General features: G+C 44.4%; 1 protein-coding gene across 3 annotated transcripts in view; it reads right to left on the bottom strand.

The window, feature by feature from the left end:
• Nucleotides 1–6,261: 6,261 nt before the first annotated feature.
• Nucleotides 6,262–15,813, bottom strand: part of LOC118361428 (proline-rich transmembrane protein 3-like) — a 34,977-nt gene continuing 25,425 nt past the window's right edge. For all 3 annotated transcript variants that reach the window (XM_035741365.2, XM_035741364.2, XM_035741366.2), the window contains exon 4: nt 6,262–11,585. In XM_035741365.2, coding sequence (XP_035597258.1) covers nt 9,559–11,585 — 2,027 coding nt within the window. In that variant the 3' untranslated portion in view covers nt 6,262–9,558. The remainder of the gene's footprint in view (nt 11,586–15,813) is intronic.

The raw sequence follows: 15,813 nt of genomic DNA, 5'->3' as shown, positions 1-15,813 counted from the left end.
TACATACCACAACTTTACAACTTCTGACAGCAACCACACAACTGCTTACCATATCTAGTGACAACAACCACACAATTACATACCACAACCACACAACTTCTGATCACACATTTAACTACTGACCATATCCACACAACTACCGATCCACATAACTACTGACCACAACTACTGACCTCAACTGCCCAACTTCTGACCTCAACCTCACAACTTCTGACCACATCTACTGATGACAATTACATACCACAACCACACAAATCAAATGTTATTGGTCACATACACGTTGTAAGCAGATGTTAATGCGAGTGTTGTGAAACGCTTGTGCTTCTAGTTCCGACAGTGCAGAAATATCTAACAAGTCATCGAGAAATTCCCAAACAACTACCTAATACACACAAATCTAGAGGGGTGAATGAGAATATGTACATATATATACAGGTGAAGTCGGATGTTTCCATACATCTTAGCCAACTACATTTAAACTAAATTTTTCACAATTCCTGACATTTAATCCTAGTAAGAATTCCCTGTCGTAGGTCAGTTAGGATCACCACTTTATTTTAAGAATGTGAAATGTCAGAATAATAGTAGACAGAATTATTTATTTCAGCTTTTATTTCTTTCATCATTCCCAGTGGGTCAGAAGTTTACATACACTCAATTAGTATTTGGTAGTACTAACTTCAAATTGTTTAAGTTGGGTCAAACGTTTTGGGTAGCCTTCCACAAGCTTCCCTCAATAAATTGAGTGAATTTGGGCCCATTCCCCCTGACAGAGCTGGTGTAACTGAGTCAGGTTTGTAGGCCTCCTTGCTCGCACACGCTTTTTCAGTTCTGCCCACAAATTTTGCCAGAACTTTGGAAGTATGCTTGGGGTCATTGTTCATTTGGAGGACTCATTTGCGACCATGCTTTAACTTCTTGACTGATGTCTTGAGATGTTGCTTCAATATATCCACGTAATTTTCCCCCCTTATGATGCCATCTATTTTGTGAAGTGCACCAGTCCCTCCTACAGCAAAGCACCCCCACAACATGATGCTGCCACCCCCGTGCTTCACGGTTGGGATGGTGTCTTCAGCTTGCAAGCCTCCCCCTTTTTCCTCCAAACATAACGATGGTCATTATGGCCAAAGAGTTCTATTTTTGTTTCATCAGACCAGAGGACATTTCTCAAAAAAGTACGATCTTTGTAACCCATGTGCAGTTGCCAACCATAGTCTGGCTTTTTTATGGCGGTTTTGGAGCAGTGGCTTCTTCCTTGCTGAGCGGCCTTTCAGGTTATGTCGATATAGGACTCATGGATACTTTTGTACCGGTTTCCTCCAGCATCTTCACATGGTCCTTTGCTGTTGTTCTGGGATTGACTTGCACTTTTCGCACCAAAGTACATTCATCGCTAGGAGACAGAATGTGTCTTCTTCCTGAGTGTTATGATGGCTGTGTGGTCCCATGGTGTTTATACTGGCATACTCTTGTTTGTACAGATAAACGCGGTACCTGAAGGCATTCGGGAATTGCTCCCAAGGTGAACCAGACTTGTGGAGGTCTACAATTTTTTTCTGAGGTCTTGGCTGATTTCCTTTGATTTTCTCATGATGTCAAGCAAATAGGCACTGAGTTTGAAGGTAGGCCTTGAATTCCAGCCTCCAATTGACTCAAATGATGTCAATTAGCCCATCGGAATTTCTAAAGCCATGACATCATTTTCTGGAATTTTCCAAGCTGTTTAAAGGCACAGACAACTTCATGTATGTTAACTTCTGACGCACTGGAATTGTGATACAGTGAATTATAAGTGAAGTATACTGTCTGTAAACAAATATTGGAAAAAAATATTTGTGTCATGCACAAAGTATATGTCCTAATTAACAAGAAATTATTGGAGTGGTTGAAAAATTAGTACACTGTATCACAATTCCAGTGGGTCAGAAGTTTACATACAGTGGGGCAAAAAAGTATTTAGTCAGCCACCAATTGTGCAAGTTCTCCCACTTAAAAAATATGAGAGAGGCCTGTAGTTTTCATCATAGGCACACTTCAACTATGACAGACAAAACGAGGGAAAAAAATCCAGAAAATCACATTGTAGGATTTTTTATGAATTTATTTGCAAATTATGGTGGAAAATAAGTATTTGGTCACCTACAAACAAGCAAGATTTCTGGCTCTCACAGGCCTGTAACTTCTTCTTTAAGAGGTTCCTCTGTCCTCCACTCGTTACCTGTTTTCATGGTGCCTGTTTGAACTTGTTATCAGTATAAAAGACACCTGTACACAACCTTAAACAGCACCTGCTGCTCGTTGAGAAGAGTAAGAACGATACGTGCTTTCACGCCAGAGTCTCCAAAAGTATCCAATAACATCAGAAAAAGTTGCTAGATTTGTCGCTCATTAAATATAGCGACAAAGTCGCTAAGTTGGCAACACTGGATGGCCTACACGTAGAGAGACATAGGGGCGCTGTTTCGCTCGCTAGGATGCTTTCTGCTGTGAGATACATTCAGCCTCTTGCTAATTGAAGGAAAATTGTGAAACACAGAGTGACAAAAGTATTTTAATTGTAATTTTTTGGGGTAAGTGTTTTGGGGAAGCCTGGCTTCCCTTAGTGTCCATGAATACACACCACTGTGTGGGCTATGGCCTTTTAAGCCTTATGAATGCATTTCTAGCATGTTATAGAGTAGCCTAAACAACGCAATTGTCACAAAATAAGTTGTAATATGTTAAAAGACAGAAGATCCTGACTGGGATCTTAAAGAGCCAAATAAAAACTAATTTACAACACGAAAAGTAAAAGACACGAGAATGTACGCTATAGGCTATACAAGGAGAATGTACGCTATATACAGTGCAACCACCCGTTTCTTATATTTTGTGTATATTGTACAGTCACCGGCTAATTATTACCTCCACGCAAATAAAACGCCTCACTCTGGGCATGAAAAGTCAGATCTGCTTCCTCACTGTTAAAAAAAAACTTCACAAGGACTAAACCTCACATCCTAAACACCCTATTGTGTTGGTTCTGGAGAAAATAACCTACATTTCTCATTTTTACAGATGGGGCTGCCAACTTAAACCAAAACTCTTTGACTTCCATAGTCTCTATGACCAACTACTTCACTGACAGCTGGGACAGAAGAATAACTTCCAGGCCAGGCTGGATTACATTCTCTATGTCTGATGTTGATGTTTCATTAAAGACAGTGTTTGGGTTCGTGAATGACTGTGTATCCATCCTCTCTCTTTATCCTTCTTAGGAACCACGTTGGTCACCAACATTCTAGACCTGCTGTACTTTGGTCGGACAGCCCCTGAGCTTCTGACATCCAAGTTCCTTTCCTGAAGATGCACATTCCACTTTTCCCGTCAGTTTATAATAGAGAATTGGAAAACTTCAACATTTACTTCTGCCATTTTGTAATTTCACTGTAAAAAAAAAATGGATATGTAAAAACATGTTTAAAATCAAGAGAGGGATTGGTGATGTTGTTTATGACCATCAAACAGCTACTTTATTACTCGACTGTTTGTCCTGGGGGTGGAGGTTCTGGACAAGTTAACCACCTCTCCTCACCTCAAGACTCACCTCCCAGTCCAGTTGCTGACCAAGTCCATCTGGGAGCAGAACTCCAGTGTAACGTCGTTCTTCGTTTGTAGAAAGAGAGTCGGACCGAAATGCAGCGTGGTGGTTACTCATGTCTTTAATTAAGGAAAAAAGCGATACATGAAATAACTATACAAATACGAAAACAACAAACGGAACGTGAAACCTATTACAGCCTATCTGGTGAAAATACACAGAGACAGGAACAATCACCCACGAAATACAAAGCGAAACCAGGCTACCTAAATACGGTTCCCAATCAGAGACAACGAGAATCACCTGACTCTGATTGAGAACCGACTCAGGCAGCCAAGCCCATACAACACCCCTACTCAGCGGCAATCCCAATAATACAAAAACCCCAATACGAAATACAACAACATAAACCCATGTCACACCCTGGCCTGACCAATTAATAAAGAAAACACAAAATACAATGACCAAGGCGTGACAGAACCTCCCTCCTAAGGTGCGGACTCCCGGACGCACCTCAAAACCATAGGGAGGGTCCGGGTGGGCGTCTGTCCATGGTGGCGGTTCCGGCTCGGGACGTGGACCCCACTCCATTAAAGTCATAGTTCCTCCCCTTCGCATCCTGGGATAATCCACCCTCGCCGCCGACCATGGCCTAATAGACCTCACCCAGAACCCCACAGAACTGAGGAGCAGCTCGTGACTGAGGGGCAGCTCGGGACTGAGGCAGCTCGGGACTGAGGGGAAGCTCGGGGCTGAGGGGCAGCTCGGGACTGAGGGGCAGCTCGGGACTGAGGGGCAGCTCGGGACTGAGGGGCAGCTCGGGACTGAGGGGCAGCTCGGGACTGAGAGGCAGCCCGGAACTGAGGGGCAGCCCGGAACTGAGGGGAAGCCCAGTACTGAGAGAAAGCCCAGTACTGAGAGAAAGCCCAGTACTGAGAGGAAGCCCAGTACTGAGAGGAAGCCCAGTACTGAGATGAAGCTCAGGCAGGTAGTAGGCTCCGGTAGATCCTGGCTGGCTGGCGGATCTGGAAGATTCTGGTTGACTAGCAGATCTGGAAGAGACTGGTTGACTGGCAGATCTGGAAGAGACTGGTTGACTGGCAGATCTGGAAGAGACTGGTTGACTGGCAGATCTGGAAGAGACTAGTTGACTGGCAGATCTGGAAGAATCTGGTTGACTGGCAGATCTAGAAGATCATGGCTGACTGGCGGATCTAGCTGCTCTATGCAGACTGACAGCTCCTTGCAGACTGACAGCTCTGGCTGCTTCATGCAGACTGACAGCTCTGACTGCTCCATGCAGGCTGACAGCTCTGACTGCTCCATGCAGGCTGACAGCTCTGACTGCTCCATGCAGGCTGGCAGCATCTTGCAGACTGGCAGCTCCTTGCAGACTAGCAGCTCCTTGCAGACTGGCAGCTCTGGCTGCTTCATGCAGACTGACAGCTCTGGCTGCTTCATACAGACTGACAGCTCTGACTGCTCCATGCAGGCCGACAGCTCTGACTGCTCCATGCAGGCTGACAGCTCTGACTGCTCCATGCAGACTGGCAGCTCTGGCTGCTTCGAACAGGCAGGAGGCTCCGGCAACGCTTTAGAGGAGGAAGGCTCTGATAGCGCTGAACAGGCGGGAGACTCCGACAGCGCAGGAGGGGAGTAAGGCCATGATAGCGCTGAACAGACAGGAGACTCCAGTACCGCAGGAGGGAAGGAAGGCTCTGGCTGTGCTGAACAGGCGAGGCGCACAGAAGGCCTGGTGCGTGGTGCTGGATCTGGTGCTACAGGATCGAGGACACGCACAGGAAGCCTGGTGCGGGGAGCTGCTACCGGAGGACTGGTGTGTGGAGGTGGCTCTGGATAGACCGGACCGTGCAGGCGCACTGGAGCTCTTGAGCACCGAGCCTGCCCAAGCTTACCTGGCTCGATGCCCACTCTAGCCCGGCCAATACGAAGGGTTGGTATGAACCGCACCGGGCTATGCACCCGCACTGGAAACACTGTGCGCTCCATAGCATAACACGGTGTCTGCCCGGTCTCTCTAGCCCACCGGTAAGCACAGGGAGTTTGCGCAGGTCTCCTACCTGGCATAGCCATACTCCCATTAAGCCCCCCCCCCCCAATATTTTTTTGGGGCTGCTTTTCGGGCTTCCATCCGCGCCGCCGTGCTGCCTCCTCATACCAGCGCCTCTCCGCTTTTTCCGCCTCTATTTCCTCCTTGGGACGGCGATATTCTCCCGCTGCGCCCAGGGTCCTTTTCCGTCTAATATCATCTCCCAAGACCAGAAGTCCTTATATTGCTGCTCCTCACAATTAACAGGGAGAGTAGGCTCAGGTCTGACTCCTGACTCAGCCACTCTCTCTCTCTGAGCCCTCCCCCAATAAATATTTGGGGGTTACTTTCGGTTTTCGCTCTGCGCCGCCGTGTCTTTCTTTTCGACTCCATTCGCCTATAGCCCTCTTCGCACTGCTCCAGCGAATCCCAGGCGGGCTCCTGCACTCTCTCTGGGTCGGCCGCCCACCTGTCTATTTCTTCCCACGTCGTATACTCCAAGCCTCTGCTGTCCATAACGTCCTCTCTTCGCTGCTGCCTGTTAACACGCTGCTCGGTCCGAGTGTGGTGGGTGATTCTGTAACGTCGTTCTTCGTTTGTAGAAAGAGAGTCGGACCGAAATGCAGCGTGGTGGTTACTCATGTCTTTAATGAAGGAAAAAAGCGATACATGAAATAACTATACAAATACGAAAACAACAAACAGAACATGAAACCTATTACAGCCTATCTGGTGAAACTACACAGAGACAGGAACAATCACATTTACATTTACATTTAAGTCATTTAGCAGACGCTCTTATCCAGAGCGACTTACGAAATACAAAGCGAAACCAGGCTACCTAAATACGGTTCCCAATCAGAGACAACGAGAATCACCTGACTCTGATTGAGAACCGCCTCAGGCAGCCAAGCCCATACAACACCCCTACTCAGCCGCAATCCCAATAATACAAAAACCCCAATACGAAATACAACAACATAAACCCATGTCACACCCTGGCCTGACCAAATAATAAAGAAAACACAAAATACAATGACCAAGGCGTGACATCCAGGGTACCGTCTGCGTACATTTATGCTTGTCCTCTATGTTTCTCTGTTATATACCTCTCTCTCTCACACACTCATGTGGCCCGTAATGCCAAGTATACAAGAACAACTTCCTAAAAAGATTAATGGATGGAAAGATTAAGTGAACGAGATAATAAACGAGTAAATGAATGAGCTGTATAATATAGGACTGCCTTCATTATCTAAAGCAATTTACATGCTGTGACATTTTTAAGACCTGTACTACAAGTGTAATAACACATAATACTGTAAGTATTGGCAGCAAAGACACACTGTCTAAGTAATAACACATTATTTCAGATTATTTTAAAATATTTCTTATATTTATTTGAAACCAGATAAGATGCCGCAACACAATATAATACAACTTTATATAGAAACAGTCAACTAGCAAATGAATTAAATGAATATGTTGGAAAATCTCTACTTCTGCACTGTGATGACTGTTCACAGAGGAGGACTGATTGGTTTGCTGTACTATGGCACAAACATCCCCACAACTGCCAATCACTGCTGAAGGTCCTTCTAACCCAACCCCATAATGCAATGAAGGAGAAGGCAGAAGTTGTCCCAGATCACGGGTAGAGGGTCAGATATTCGTCATCCATCCAAATGGTTAAGGTTAGAATTGGAGGTAGGGTGATCTGATCCTAAACGTGTAGTTATAAGGATGATTTCTACAGTACCTCAAGCTGAAAGTGAATGGAGAAACAGCAAAGTATACTGAAATCAGATGGGGTCATTGGAATGTGGACAACAGCACCACCCCATTGTACTGTACTGTAAATATTAAACAAGTCAATCATTTCACGTCACAGGGAGAGACTGCAATGACCCTGAAAGAGGCAGAAAACAGATGATCCTGTCGCACAGGGACCCAGGCCGTGTTCAGTATGACACGTTTGGAAGGATTTTAAATCTAAAAAAAAAAAAAAGAAAGAAGAGGGTTTCTTATTGGAGGTGATCTAGTACCTCCCCATTTTACTCCGTTTCAAAATATCTTCTCCCATTTTGCTCAACCCAGGTCTCAAGAGGAGATATGGGACTGAGGGTCGACTCCTGGGCTTTGTTCAGTATCATTTTAAAATGGACACAGCTCCAAATTAGAGAGTGCCACTGCCATTTAACCCCTAAAAATGAAATGCTAACGTCTACTGCAATCCCTGGTATTGTTTGTTGTGAAACTTATTTCAATACTTCTATCCTGAACGGAGCCCTGCATATCAGAAATTAGGGCTGGACAGTCACTGTTCCCAATATTCCTCCATAAGCCATGACCAGTCATCACTCTCTTGGCAGATAACTCTGTTCAACGCTTCAAAGACTGCAGTAAGACCACTTCAGATTGTCCTCACAGTAAATACCTTTTGATCATTTTTGAAGTGCACCTTTATTTACAAAGATCCAAAAATAACATACAATACTTTCTTACGTTACATAATATACTTGTATGATATTTTCCTCTTGAGTAGTAAAAATACTTCTGCCTAGAGTGCTCATGTCTAGGCTGTAGCGTACTACAGTACAGAAGTGTTGTAGTTCATAGTACAGTAGGCAAGTATAATGAAATATAGCTGCTTAGCTGTATGGAGCAAGGAGCATAGCTAAAAAATACAAAAAGTTCACGGTGTGCATTGATATGCTGCAACTGATAAAATATTGTGGGTATGTTTATACTGATGTCAGTTATATTGAGTGTTACAAAATGCAGTCATAGGCTTTGACAGTCCGTGATAGAATGTACCACACACAATCAGCAGGTGAAATGTATCAGCATCATTTTCAAACTAAAATGTCTGGTTTTAAGCAGGAACTATTTTAGCTTCAGCTCCGGGCATCAGCCACAGTTTCACAGGATAATGCACTTTCTTTCTGCGTGTCAGTTCAGTTGTTTTTCCTAATAAACATCACATTTACATACAAGGCAAACTACTGAAACAGCAACTCAATTATGAGCCGATTACCAGCAATCCTATGCGTGTGGACTGCTACACGAACTTCCTGCGAGAGGAAATATGGAAAAAGACCACTGTTGTCAGTCAGGTAATGTGTTATTAATGTATTTTTAAGCATAATTTGAAATCAACCACCAATGTGATCAATGTGTATGGCACAACTCTTAAAAACACATGAACGTATGCATCAAGTTCAAATATCAAGGACAGCAAATTAATACTATCAAGGCGAACAAAGTGAATAAATTCATATAAATGCATTTTTAACAGGGGCTTTCAGAAAGGAAGGACCCACGACGTTCATATTTAACATACGTGGCTGGCAACAGATTCACAGAGGGAATAGTAGAGAGATGACCAATAAATATTTGAAGGAATCCCTGGGTAGTCACCAATATGAATCCTGTATCAATCCATTCTTCTGTTCGCTCAGTACCACCTTAATTAATGTACAGTATGTGCTGATGTATGTGATGCTTGAAATGCAGCAAGTTATTCAAATGTACACAGGTGTGTATCTGTAGGCGTGTGTTTGTGTGTGTGTTCTGTTGTTCACGTAAGAATCTGAGTCAGGTTAGCCACACCTGTGCCATAAATACATTTGAACCACTCACATTTAAAGCAAACACTGGATAATGTCCCATATAGGACATCTGTTTTTACTCAGGGATATGAATGCTTTTATGTATTTTCCCTCATCTTCTCAAAATAGGTCCTCTGTCCATGATTCACGTAACATTCCTCATGTAGTTAAGTCAATGTTTATGATAAAGTCTAGTTGACTAGATAGACTTAAGACCTTAACACTTAGGTAATAACTTTATGTAAGTTTGTTTTTTGTTGGTTTTGCTTGGGGCTTGGTCACTGGTCCTGATGTCCTGGGTTAGAGTTATGGGTTCAGAGGTCAATAATCTCACTGCTGATGCTGGCTAAGTCATCCTGCCTGCTGACCACAAGGTAACTCTTCCCTCCCGCTCCCTCCCTCTTTACCCTCCCCCTCTGGGTCTTAGTGTCTGGGGTGAGGAACAGCCTTGTGTCGACTTCCCCCTCATCCCCAAGATGCCCCTTGGAGGTTCTGGAGGGGTGCAGGGAGATGGGACAGGAAACTGAGGAGGGGACACTGGCTCCCCCGTCCCCGGCCCAGCAGTGCCCCTGGTGAGAGGGCGTGGGAGGAGCAGTGACCTGCCTGTTTGGAACACTGCTGAGCACACTGCCAAGTGGCACGGAGGAATCTGTACAGGCTAAGCGATCTTCACTGCTGTCAGAGATCTGTGGGTCGGTGTTCCTGCGGAGCCAGGGGCCCCCCTGACTGACAGCTGATCCCGGGAAGGGAGTGGGTGAGGGGGCGCACAGGGGCTGAAACAGGCTGCCCCCATGGAGGAGGTGCTTTTGGTGCAGGGCCTCATCAATGCTGCGGCTCAGGTCGATGGGGGAGGGGGGTCGCAGGTCAAACTCATACAGAGACACCACTGACTCCTTCTCCTGCTCCAGGCTGCCGCTAAGCAAGTGCAGTGGGGGGTGGCCTAACGTCTGCAACAGAGATCCTGTGGACCTATCCGACACCCCATTTTCTGCAGACCTGCCCCTTTGGTTACGTCCACAGTTGCTGTCTTTGACGCCACAGGGGTGTGATGGTGGAGCCTCACGGTTCTGGTTTCTGATCAGACTCTTGCTGATGTCAGCCCCTGAGCGCTCCTGCCCTGCCCAGTTATTAGGCAGCTCCCCCGCCCCGCCCCCTCTTACTCCTATCCCTCCCACTCCGTTACTCTCTGACTTCCCACAGGGCTTCCCCGTCAGGCTCTGGACTATCTTGGCCCAGCAGGTGTGTTTATGAGTCGACCCCGATGACTGTCCAGGTGAGGGGAGATCTCCTCCCCCCCTGCTCTCCACTGTTCCCTCCTCTCCTCTCCCTTGGTCCCTCTGGGGCCTCCAGAACACCCAGGAGCCCAAGAGAATGAGAGAAAAGGCCCAGGCCAGCTCCAAAAGCCGGGCCCAGAAGTGCACCAGCCACCAGTCCCAGTAGAAGCGCCTCCAGTCCCCCAACATCCCGTAGAGCCACATGGTGGCGTGAACATGGAGCCCACAGCACAATGCCCCTAGGAGGGCAGACAACACCAGCACACGACCCACCACCGACCCTGCCCTCCTACCCCCCGGCCAAGCTTTAACTGCTCTCCCCTCCTCTGGGACAGGTGGCTGGGTTGGCAGGTGGCGGAGGCTGGGGAAGACATAGCACAGGAAGCCCAGGCAGAGTGCCAGGCCCCAGCAGAGAGATAGAGATTGCAGGGTGACAGGCACGGCTGGGGACAGGGCTGGGGAGATCAGGTCAGCAGCCAGCAGCAGGGTGCACTGTAATACAGCCAACACAGCCACCAGAGGAGGGCGCTCCAGAGCAGATGGCAGCAGACTCACACCGGCCCCCTTCATGGCGAGCAGCACCAGTGCAGCCTGAGCCCACACCAGTAACGGCAGAGGGAGGTTATAAAGAGCAGTCAATGTAGGCCGTGGAAGAATCTTCCTTGTTCCGTATGGGTCAATCAGGCACATAGCTGCCCTGGCTGCGCCCGCCAGGAGGAGGAGGGTGTTGGCCAGGACCAGCGCACCACGGTGAGGGCAGTGCATGCTAGGGGATAGGACCAGAGCCAGGGTCGCTCCAGCCAGGAAGAGCAGGAAGAGGACAGCCGAGCCGTAGACATGGAGCCCCCAGGCGAAGCCCAGCGTCCTTCTCAGGTCATCCCACAGGAGAGAGGTGCCGTTGGGGGAAGTTAAGGAGCTGAGAGTGGAGGAGGGAGAGGAGAATGGGTGGAGGTGAGGGCGGCCCACAGGGATAGAGTGGTTCCTCTGAACTGCGCGGGGGTCATTTTTGGGGATGTACCTCCCTCTGACAATATGTAGAGTAGGGGTGATGTGGAGAGGGGTCATCCCTGGAGGCAGAGAGAGAAGTTGTTAATTCATCATATTGAACTGTCCCAAAACATGATTGTTATGATTGACAATAATACTCAAATACACTTTCTTTAATAGAGTAGAACCCAGCTAAAACAAGTGGACACATACAGTGGACCATCTACCCCACTAGAGGGGGCTAATTTCCTATGGCAACAAATAACCCACAGGGAGTTGAATATCTTGACCTTCTTTTCTCCTACCAGGCCAAAGGACACACAACACTCAATATTTCAACTTTGTCAACAGTCTTTTCCAATGAGGGCAAAAATCACAAAGGGTAATTGTGAAACAGTTCACCTCTTTCAACCCCAAACAGCCCTCACACACAATCCAAATGGTAAATAGTCTCTCTTTCTTATTATCACCTCCTCTCCACCTCTTCCTCTCCCTGTTAGGAGCTCACTGCTTATTACTAGATTGTGTAATTGATGAGATCATCTCTTGACATAATCAGAAAGTATTCATATCTCCTGACTTGTTCCATATTGTGCTGTGTTACAGCCTGAATTCAAAGTGACAAAGTAAGAGCATGTTTTTATACATTTTTGGAAATGTATTGAAAATTAAATACATAAATATGTAATTTCGTGAAGTATTTACACCCCTGAGTCAACACATGATACAATCGCTTTTGGCAGCAATTCCAACTGTTAGTCTTTCTGGGTAACTCTAAGAGCATTATTATTTAAAAGTTACATTTTTTACTTAAATGGGCTTGAAAATATATGGCAGGACTTGAAAATAGCTGTCTAGCAATGATCAACAACCAACTTGGCAGAGCTTGAATATTTTTTTCATGAATAATGTGCAAATATTGTACAATATTGTGTGTGTGTGCATCTGATGTGCAAGTGTGTGTGATGCGCACACTACTTTCTTAAAGTACGTCCAGTATGTGTTAAAGATTAGAGTTAATCACAGGCAAAACCTGGATAAGTCTGCTTTCCAACATACATTGGGAGACAGATTCACCTTTCAGCAGGACAATAACACAAGGCCAAATATACACTGTTGCTTACCAAGATGACATTGAATGTTCCTGAGTGGCCTAGTTAAAGTTTTGACTTAAAACAGCTTGAAAGTATATGGCAATATTTGAAAATGTCTGTTTAGCAATGAAAAACAACCAACTTGACAGAGCTTAAAGATTTAATGTGCATTTAGATAATCATGTGCCATTATTGTACAATCCAGGTGTGCAATCGCTTCCAAAGGTCATTCTAACAAATTGATTCAGGGCTATGAATACTTATGTAAATGAGATATTTCTTTATTTAATTTTCAAAACATTTAAACTGTCATTATGGGGTATCGTGTGTACATGGGTGAGAAAATCTATTTAATCCATTTTGAATTCAGGCTGTGACCGAATAAGTCAAGGGGTAGGAAAACTTTCTGAAGGCACTATGGAATTTGTAGCAAGCAGTGCACTGGGTTAGTCAGATTTGAATAAATAAAAAAGAGCAGATGAATTGGAATGACATTCACTCTCACAAGATGGCCACACTCCCAATAAGCCACGATCACGACTGCATTGAGGCATAGTCGCTGTGCTTCTATGGCAATATGCACCATGCCACTGCCTATTTCATTTGCTCATTCAGCAAACAAGACAGTTCAGTGCCTTTAACACAGTCAACACACCTTTATTTGCCCTTTAAGTTCTGACTGAATGGACGCACATTTCACGTTGTGATAAAAAAAAAAAAATGTTATGGACGGCGCACAATTGGCCCAGCGTCGTCCGGGTTAAGGTTTGGCCGGGGTAGGCCATCATTAGAAATAAGCATTTGTTTTTAACTGACTTGCCTAGTTAAATAAAGGTTCAATAAAAATATATGGACATTTTCAGAAATTACAATGAAAAATGTTGTAAAAAATCCTATATAGCACATAATATATCTGTGGGAATGGAGCATGAAGCACATGACACAAACTGAAACTATCAAAGACCTGCCACAATATCTATCACATATGCCTGTTCCCCCTCCCTTCACACACTCTCTCGCTCTCTCTCTGACACACACACGTACATGTGTTCACACATGAAAACGCACATACGATCTATCTGCAGTTCAAGGTAAAACAAGCAAATCATTTTCCCAGAGAGCTCCACCTTATCCTGTTAAGCCCGGTAAAGCCAATAACACTCCAATCACAATTCCATTCATCCCCTCCAACCACTAAGATAACACTGACTGGGTGGACTACCATAACACAACTTACAGTGGATTCGGAAAGTATTCAGACCCCTTAACTTTTTCCACATTTTGTTACATTACAGCCCTTTCTAAAAAAAAGTTTTAAAAAAATCCTTCATCAATCTACACACAATACCCCATAATGTCCTTTGTCGAAATTGGTGCGTAATCTCCAGCTGCAAGCATTCTTCCATGTGATTCAGAGGAGAGAGGAGACTTCCACGAACGATATATCATCGAAGAGATATGTGAAAAACACCTTGAGGATTGATTTTAAACAACGTTTATCATGTTTCAGTCGATATTATGGAGTTAATTTGGATAAAAAAATTTTGAGGCGTTTTGATGACTGAATTTTCGTTTTTTTTTGGTAGCCAAACGTGACAAACAAAACGGAGCGATTTCTCCTACACAAAGAATCTTTCAGGAAAAACTGAACATTTGCTATCTAACTGAGAGTCTCCTCATTGAAAACATCTGAAGTTCTTCAAAGGTAAATGATTTTATTTGAATGCTTTTATTGTTTTTGTGAAAATGTTCCCCCCTGAATGCTACGCTAAATGCTACGCTAGCTATCAATAATCTTACACAAATGCTTGTTTTGCTATGGTTGAAAAGCATATTTTGAAAATCTGAGATGACAGTGTTGTTAACCTCTTAGAACTCTTACTCTATACTGCCCCTTTTGGAGAAAGTGTGTGCCCATAGTAAACTGAAAATATTTTTCCCCAAAATTGCTAATATATGCATATAAAAAATATTATCGAATAGAAAACACTCTAAAGCTTCTAAAACCGTTTAAATTTGGTCTCTATGTAAAGCAGAACTCTCAGAACATGCATTCTGCCAAACTATCTCTTGTCATCTGAAAAGTTGGCCCACCTTTGACGTCATCGCAAACACCCTCCCCAAACAGTCACAGCTCTGGGAAGAGTCCCTACGTGTTCAGCGCGATCTCAGCTTTCAATGGGGCTTCTCATTGTGAGAATCGCCCGCTCGTGAGAGTTTGAGCATGGCGAAAGCTGCCAGTCACTCAAAAAAAACGGTCACTTTTATGTGCGCAATGGTCAAGTCCTCTCTTTTTTCCAAGATCGATTGAACGGTGCCTGTGTTTCTGTTCGTTCTCAAAATTGCTGTACACCTTTATAACATGTTAAAGCTTGATTATGAAGTTAATTTGACAAGTTAACTCGACATATAATATATAATTTCGACGTTTTGGTGCGCATCCACTTGAATTTTGCCTACATTTCGACCGAAATGTGGCTATTTTGAGAACCGAAAGATTATTACTTTGGTGAGTATAATCCCTTCCAGGTCTTTTGATGGAAGAACAGCAAAGGTAAGGGAATGTGTTAATTTTGGGTTTCTGTCGACTCCAAGGTAGAGGAGCCAGAATGCTACTTTTTGAGCGCTGTCTCATAGTATAGCCTAGTGAACGCATCCTGTAACGTTAAAAATAAATGTAACACAGCGATTGCATTTAGAAGAAGTGTATCTTCCTATACATATGTAAAACATGCATATTTAGTCAAAGTTTATGATGTGTATTCCTTGTTAGCTGACGTTATCTGCCGGAGCTATTTCATTTCTCCTGACATTTTAGTAGCATTTTTTGAACGATGCGTCATTGTAAACAGAGATTTATGGATATATATTGCAGATTATTGAAAAAAATGAATGTACTGTGTAACATGTTATATTACTGTCATCTGATGAAGATTTCAAAAGGTTAGTGAAATTATTTTTTTTTTTTTTAATCCTGCGTTTGTTGATTGCATATTTTTTCCTACTTGGCTATGCTAATGAGCTATGTCTGCGGTGGTGGTTTGACATAAATATGTGCTATGTTTTCGCCGTAAAACATTTTAGAAATCTGACTTGCTGGGTAGATAAACAACTTGTTTATCTTTCATTTGAGCTATTTTACTTGTTAATGTGTGGAGGTTAAATATTTTTAGGAATATTTTTTCGCATTGTGCGTTATGCTAATGAGCTTGAG

The sequence above is a fragment of the Oncorhynchus keta genome, unplaced genomic scaffold (assembly GCF_023373465.1).
Source record: "Oncorhynchus keta strain PuntledgeMale-10-30-2019 unplaced genomic scaffold, Oket_V2 Un_scaffold_584_pilon_pilon, whole genome shotgun sequence".
NCBI lineage: Eukaryota > Metazoa > Chordata > Actinopteri > Salmoniformes > Salmonidae > Oncorhynchus > Oncorhynchus keta.
This window is presented reverse-complemented; position numbering and strand designations above follow the sequence as displayed.